Below are 8,162 nucleotides of genomic sequence, written 5' to 3' on the forward strand. Positions count from 1 at the left end.
ACCTGAATATGACAAGAACTCTTACAACTCAATAATAAGAAGGTAAACAATCTAACTTAAAAAATAGTGGACAAAATATTTTAACAGTTACTTCATCAAAGAAGATGTACATATGGCTAATAAGTATATGAAAAGATCATTAATCACTGGGGACATGTAAATTAAAACCACAGTGAGATACCACTACCTGCCCACTAGCATGGTTAAAATGAAAAAGACTTAATAACTAACTAGCTTTAGCGGGGCTGAGGAGCCGTTGGAGCTCTCATACGCTGCTTGTGGGAATGTCAAATGTACAATCACTTTAGAAAATGGTTTGGCAGCTTCTTTTAAGTTAAACATACATTTACACACACCCAGCTATTCCACCCCTCAGTATTTACCCATGAGAATTGAAAACACAGGTTTACACAGAGACCAGTACACAAATGTTCATAACAACCTTTTTTTGTTAGAATTATATGAAAAATATTTTTAAAATTGTTTTCAGCTTCATCGAGGTATAATTGACAGATAGGAATTGTTCAATCATGTGCCATATGGCAATATTTCAGTCAATGACAGACCACATGGATGGCAGTGGTCCCAAAAGATTATAATAGCATTATTTTCACTGTACCCTTTCTGTATTTGGTATGTTTAGAGACACAAATACTTACCATTGTGTTACAATTGCCTGCAGTATTCAGTACAGTAACATGCTGCACAGGTTTGTAGCCTAGGAACAAGCAAGCTTATATCATATGACCTAGGTATGTAGTTGGCTATACCATCTAGGTTTGTGTAAATACGCTCTGCTGTTTGCACAGCAGTGAAACCGCCTAACACCACATTTCTCAGAACATACCCTTGTCATTAGGCAACCCATGACTGTATATATTTAAGGTATACAACTTGATGTTTTTCCTAACAGGCTTATTCATAGCCTAAATACTGAAAACAACATCAATGGCATTAACTGGTGAATGGAGAAACAAGTCACGACACATGCACACACTGGAACACTACTCAGAAATAATTACTGATACATGCAACAGCATGGCGTTTCTCAGAAGCCTCATGCTCAGTGACAGATGCGAGACTCAAATGGCTACAGAATGTAGGATTCCATTTATGTAACAGCCTAGGAAAAGCAAAACTATAGAGACAAAAAACAGATGAGTAGCTGCTTGCAGGCGGGAGGAAGGGATTGACCACAGGGGAGCATAAGGGAACTTTTGGGGTGATGGAAATGTTCGGCATCTTTATAATGGTGGTGACTATATAACTATATTTATTAAAACTTGTCGCGGCCCGGATTGCAGAACGGGGGATGGACAAAGAAAGAAACACACAGACACACACAAGACATACAAGACTGAAGTAGACAATTCTACCAGTCGCTTTATTATATAGTTTTTCTATGTCCCGCAGCTACTTCCTGGTACGTGACTACCTTGGGCGTCTTGAGGAAACACATTTTCATTCCTTCCAGACGATTGCTTAAGGGAAGCAGACGTTTGCATCTTAACTTCTTGTATCTTAACTTCTTTATCTCGTTACCGTGTGCAGGACAATGAGATGCCTTGGCTTGTTTGCAAGACCCCAGGCGCTTGGTTATCTGTCATAAAGCTATCTGTCATGAGGAATAGTTCTGTTTGTCCAACAGGCCGTGTGTGGACCTGTTGACCTCTGGCGCCAAGGAGAGCACGCCCAGTTTCGCCGACTCTGGGCTTAAGCCAATTTGCCCAGGGACGGCCCCTACAAAAACTCATCAAACTACACACCATGAAAGAGTGAATTTTGTGTGTACCTTATACCACATCATCTTAACTTTAAAAAAAGTTTGATCAAGTATTATGAAGTTATAAGCAAATAGTGATTTTTTTTAAATCACATATGAAAAGATTTTTTTTTCTCTCCAACCCCCCGTAGGCAACGTTTCATACTCCGTTCAGCCACCTGGGCCTAAGTCCAGAAGGATGCTCCTCTTACACTTTCCCCAAGATAATGAGCCCAAGCAAGGTAAGTTTGGAAAGCTTAAAAATAAAAATGTAATGAGTCGTCTCTATTCTAAAAGTAATCTCATACTCTCCCTTCTTTCCTTTGCTAATATGGACAGAAGAGATAGAAACTAATTATTTGCTCCTCAGCTCTTAAGGGTTTTACGTATGGAGAAACCAGGCTGTGGAAAGTGTCTGGTATGAAGGAAATTAGACATTCTCTGCAGCTCCCAGAACTGGGATCCTCCACCTTCAGCTGGTTGCCTAGTGCCACTGCTTGCAAGCAGCATGAGACCTTGTCCCCCACAGCTGAGCGGCTTCGGTCAGTTGAAAGACCAGGGCTATGCCAGCTCTCTGGTCTGCTGAGCTCAGGGGCCACTGAGTTCCTTTATGGATGACCAGTGTTCCCTCAGAGAGAGACGATGTTGTCTTCACTTCCAGTTGTGTGAAGTACCAGCGGGTGTGAGGCTTCATGAGGGTTTACCCCTTCCACAGCCACTCTGAACCACAACAGCCTTCCCATCAGCCTGTTTTGCCAGTGCCATTAAGACTCCCAGGGTGGGTAAGTGGCTGCTCAGGTCTGTCACTGTGTTTATGGAAACCTACTTGCCCGTGCTTCTGTGGCATGACTGCAAGGGGACTGTAACAAGACCAGAGAGCCAGGGCATAGGGAAAGGCTTTGCAAACATCCTTTCATATCTCAAACGGTGTGTGTTGAGCCTGTTTTCATAGACTATTAGGTTTTTGCTGTAAATATATACATTCTTTTAAATCTCATTATGCTGTCCCATAGCCTGAATTGTTATGCAGGTTTGAACTTTGGAAGGTTGGGCAGAACCAACTCGAAGTCTTAGAGCATTTGGCTATGAAATAGTCTTTTCTTTTCTGGAAGGGGAATTGCAAATGCAGAGAGGATATCCACTTAGCGCCTCAGTTTTTTCAGAAACTAAATGTAAGTCTTCACTTCCCTTCAGGCAAATAAAATTGATTTGAGTACCTATCCAGGTAAAGAAAACTCTCAGAGCCAGACACTGGGTAGAATTTCCAGGCAATGGAATTTTGAAAGTTTCTGAAAGTTAACCCTGTGACCATGATTTTTCTTTCCTTTTTTCCTTTTTTCTTTTGTGATGATTTATAGTATGTAAAACAAATAATCATAGCTGCTGTGGGTTATGGACTCAGCATCTGCTTCAGGTCATTTCTGCCCCAGTCTTGCTTCTGCAACAAAGACACACAGGGAGCAGCAGCCCTCCCAGACCTTCCGGAGAGCCTGTGATGTCTCAGCACATGGTTTGCAAACCACTGCTCATCGAGGTCATCGGCTTCTCCCTTACTGACAAATACCAGCAACCGCGAAAGACCCTGAGTAAATCTCTCTGTGCCTCCTGAAAGCAGCCAGTGCTGAAGTTAATTGAAGCCTTGTCTTATTAAGTTAGTGTCTTAACCTTGCTTTTCATTTCAGGCAGCTGAGATGCTTATTTTTGGAAAGAAGTTAACAGCAAGAGAGGCATGTACTCAAGGACTTGTTACTGAAGTTTTTCCTGATGGCACTTTTCAGAAAGAAGTTTGGACCAGGCTGAAAGCATATGCAAAGCTCCCCGCAAATGTTGGTATTCATCTTTTACTTGTAAAAACCATGGAAACAATTTCCTAAGGGAAAAATCTGCTTGCCTCCAGAGAATGAGTCACAAAAAAGACAAGACACATCTTCAGTTAGCTTTAAGCATGTCTGAATTTGGGACTAAAAATAACCATCATAATGTTGGAAATACAGTGGACCCTTGAACAGTGCGGGTGCTGACCACCTGCACAGTCGAAAATTCGTGTATAACTTGGCTCCCCAAAATCTTAACTCTACTAGCCTACTGTTGACCAGAAGCCTTACCAATAACATAGACAGTTGATTAACACATACTTTGTATGTTACATGTATTATATACTCTATTCTTACAATAAAGTAAGCTAGAGAAAAAAATGTTATTAAGAAAATCAGAAAAAAGGAAATATATTTACTATGCATTAGGTAGAAGTGAATCTCATAAAGGTCTTCATCCCTGTCATCTTCATGTTAGGAGGAGGAGGAAGAGGAGGGCTGGGTCCTGCTGTCTCAGGGGTGGCAGAGCTGGAGGAGGTGGAGGAGGTGGGAGGGCAGGCAGGAGAGACAGGCACACTCAGTGTAACTTTATTGAAAAAAATCCACGTATAAGTGGACCCACATAGTTCAAACTGGTGGTGTTAAAGGCTCAACTGTACTGATTCTTGTAAACTTATGAAATAGACATTCCATTTCTATGATAAGAGGTCAGAGGGGCAGTTCTTGATGGGGATAACTTAAACAGGACGATAGGCAGTATTTTCATATATTTTTATATATATAATCCAGGTGAGAAGCCAGACAGGTTGACTTAACTTTTGGAGATTCTTACTGTATAGCATTTTCATTTTTATAATTGACTGATTACTCTTATGTTCTTGCTGTTTCATATGTGGTTCTGTAACCAGAAGCTTTAGCATCTATCTGGGGCTTTTAGGACATGTGTGATTGCAGGCCTGCCCACAGCTACTGAGGTGATTCACGCGCACATTAAAGTTGGAAAAGCTCTGTCTTATATTACACATGTATCTTAAGACTTAACAGGATTAGTTAAATGAACATTGGCGAAGCAAGAGTCAGAAACACAGAATAGTCCCACCCCTATTAGAATAACTCTTGTTGGTTTTGTTTTTCCAGGCCATGAGAATTTCAAAAGAGGTAATCAGAAATAAGGAGAAAGAAAAGCTACATGCTGTTAATGCTGAAGAATGCAGTGTCCTCCAGGAAAGGTGGCTGTCAGATGAATGCATGAATGCAGTTGTGAGCTTTTTATCCAGAAAAGCAAAACTGTGATGACCATTGCAGCAGAGCCAAGCGTGTCCAGGGAAGGGATGTGCTAGTACTTCTGATTTCCAGTACCTGAGCTAAATAAACATCATTACACCTTTTTTCACTGCTAATATATCCATTATGATGACTATATTTCACCTCAGCCCTGAGGAATAAAAAATTTTATAAAACAAGCTTTAAGAATTCCCGTAGGTTTTGGCGATAGAGTGTCTTACATCTTTGGACATGAATCGTTGTTGCCAGGAACACTGTAACGTGGTGCCTGGGACCCGGCTTTGAAAAGCACTCACAGCGTTGCAAGCTGAAGTCATGTCTTTGAACACCACTATAGCGCTTTGACGTCCGCACGCAGTGACCGACTGGATCGGGCCGAACGCTGACAGCCGACAGATCACCGACTTGAGGTCCTCGGTGGGTTGCATGTTCCTTTTCAGCCATCTAGCAAGGGAGCAAATGGAAGGAGTAGTATTACTGGAAACCAAATAAGAATCTTAGTTCCTTTTTTCACCCCACAATTTAATAAAGAGGCATAGAAGGAAAGTTGGGTAAAACTGATACAAAGTAATGCTCCGCATCAGTATTTATTTCCTTGTTTTGTCATAGAATCCTATTCTTGTTTAATGTGGTATTTTATGAACGGCATGCCTGCAAGCTGCCTTAACTGTCCTTGCAACTCGTTTCGATCAGTGCCATATGTATCACTTGACAAGGGCTGAGGGTGTAATTCCAAAGGTTACAAAAGTGGCATGGGGTATTTCACTTTCTAAACTGTCCTTCCTTTTTGACCTTTCCTTCAGCCATCAGTTTCCAGGTAGCTAACCCCACCAAACCTCTAACTCTTTAGTTCTTAATGTTTTTATTCCAGTAATCTAAATCCAAAATGTTCAGTCTTACAGAAAATATGGGAATAGAAATAACCATTAATTTTTATTGGGCATTTACTGTGACAGATGCTTAATGCCCATTATCATACATTTTACCCCCCCAAAACAAGATGCCAAAAATTTTAAATGAGGTAAGTCCTGTTGCTACTACCCTTTTACAAGTAGGCAGCTTGAGACATGGAGATTGAAGTAGCTTTTCCAGAGTCAAAGTCCCAGTAAATGTCAAAATGGAGACTAAAAATGCAGGCAGAATTTTCCAGTTCTGCCATGGCAGCATAAGCCACCTATTGCCCATCCCTCTGACTAATTACGACTAAAACCTCTAGACATAGTGTGAAAAAGGACTACTAGAGGATGCTGAAATTAAACAAGAGCAGGTGGATTGTCAAAGGATGTCAAAATAGAAGCAACTGTACGGGAATGAGTTTCCCAGATTGCGGGAAATAAAACAATTGCTGGGATCTCTCTCCTGAGCACAGTACTTTTTCGTCAAAGGCACACCCCCATTCTGGAGTGGTGCTATGGTGGCCGTGGCATAGCCAACCAAATAAATGTTGAGGAAAACAAAACCATCTTTCTGGCTAGGAAAAGGATCCCCTGGGGGCTAAAGAGTGACAGTAAGAAGAGAATTCCAGAGCAGAGGGAGAAGTCCCCCGAATTCTGTGTATGAACCCATGGAAGTCTCAAGTTCATGAGGGAAACAGACTCAAACCAACACAGCAAAGGCTTTGAGAACCGAACTGGGATTTTAACTATGACCCACAGAAGATCAAGACAGAGTTTGTAGCCTGAACCTAATCATGTTGATTACTTGCTAAAACAAAAACATCAGCATTTCTCCAGATGACTTCAATTCAATGCACAAAAACACCAGTATTCTCCAGATGGTTGTAAAAGGACCCAGGATCCATGTGCTATAATGATAGTCACAATGTCGAGAATACAATCCAAAATTATTTGACGTACAAAAAAAATCATAAAAATCTGAAAACTCAATTGAAATAGATACTCAACACATGTCAATCCTGAGATGACTCAGATGTCAGAATTGTCACAAAGTCTTTAAGGCAGTTCTATGACTGTGTTCCATGAGGTCAAGCAAAACACTAGAAATGATTTAAAATATATTAATTTTTCAGCAGAGGAACACGAATGATAAAACCAAATAGAAATGTTAGAACTAAAAATCTAAACAATTCACTGGAGGGATTCACTAGCAGACTCTAGGTGACAAATGAGTCAATGAATGCTGAAGATAGATTAATAGTAATTAGTATGAGGAACAAATAGAAGAAAATATTGGGGGAAAATGAATAAATAAAGTGACATCAGCAAGATGGCAAAAACATTGTAGGCCCTCATTTCCCCATGGAAACATCAAATAGGCAACTACAGATTGACTAAAATAACTTGGTAAGGGATATGGAAAACAGTCAAACATCTACTGCAAATAAGTGAATGCCCAATTCAGAAAAAGTCACATTGAAAAAGGTTGGAAATGTTATGGCCTTTTTAGTCACTCTTGCCCCATCCACTCTCCTGTGTGATGCAGTCAGAAGAAATTGACCTAGTCCGCATTCCCTCCTCCAGGATAGAAGGAGCAGAGTGGAACTTGATTGCAACATCCTGGCCTGTCTGTGGGCTGCAAAAGGGGGTGGTTTCTGTATTTCCTGACTCAGATCTCAGACAGAAGCATAATTTTGGTTTCAGGTTGAAAGCCACAGAAGGCAGTGGTGGGCAACGCAGAAGATGAAAACCACACAAGGACTGCAGACCCGTAGACTCCTGAGGGCAAGAGATTACAGATAGAGGAATACAATAAAACACCTGAGGCCCTGAGAATACACTGAAATGATACTCTTTGGGAAATTAAAACATTTAAAAGCAGCTGAGGGGAAGGTTTGGAAAGCACACATTCACCGAAAGGAAGAATGCCTAGAAAAGACCTGAGAAGACCTGAGCTAATCTCAGGACTCATGAACTCACAAAACAGTGAAGGTCTCACAAACCAGTCTGCAAAGACTGAAAGAGTGGCTATTTCTTTTAATGCCCAATTTTCAACAAGGATCAAAAGGCACACAAAAGAAATGGAAAGATGGCTCGTTCAAAGGGACAAAATAAATCTCCAGAAACAGTCCCCAAAGGAACACAGGCATCAGGCTTACTCAGATAAAGACTTCGAAACAACTTTCTTAAATACACTCAAAGAGCTAAAGAGAAACGTGGACAAAAACTAAAGAAAATCAAGAAGACCATATATGAACAAAATGAGAATATCAATAAAGAGATAGAAATTATAAAAAATGAACCAAAAAAATTCTTGCACTGAAAAAAACAATAACTGATTTAAAATTTTCACTAGAGGAGTTCAACAGCAAACGCAAATGAGCAGAACAAAGAATTAGCAAACTT

General features: G+C 40.6%; 2 protein-coding genes across 2 annotated transcripts in view; one reads left to right on the forward strand and one right to left on the reverse strand.

The window, feature by feature from the left end:
• The window catches only part of ECI2 (enoyl-CoA delta isomerase 2), a 13,152-nt gene extending 8,100 nt beyond the window's left edge, over positions 1-5,052 (forward strand). The window contains exons 6-8 of the mRNA XM_012647002.1: positions 1,915-2,004; positions 3,445-3,588; positions 4,714-5,052. Of these exons, the coding sequence (XP_012502456.1) occupies positions 1,915-2,004; positions 3,445-3,588; positions 4,714-4,869 (390 nt within the window). The 3' untranslated portion in view covers positions 4,870-5,052. The remainder of the gene's footprint in view (positions 1-1,914; positions 2,005-3,444; positions 3,589-4,713) is intronic.
• Positions 5,029-8,162, reverse strand: part of LOC105812510 (chromosome unknown open reading frame, human C6orf201) — a 26,369-nt gene continuing 23,235 nt past the window's right edge. The window contains exon 3 of the mRNA XM_012646990.1: positions 5,029-5,304. Coding sequence (XP_012502444.1) covers positions 5,043-5,304 — 262 coding nt within the window. The 3' untranslated portion in view covers positions 5,029-5,042. The remainder of the gene's footprint in view (positions 5,305-8,162) is intronic.

The sequence above is a fragment of the Propithecus coquereli genome, unplaced genomic scaffold, assembly GCF_000956105.1.
Source record: "Propithecus coquereli isolate 6110/MARCELLA unplaced genomic scaffold, Pcoq_1.0 Scaffold253, whole genome shotgun sequence".
Classification (NCBI taxonomy): Eukaryota; Metazoa; Chordata; class Mammalia; order Primates; family Indriidae; genus Propithecus; species Propithecus coquereli.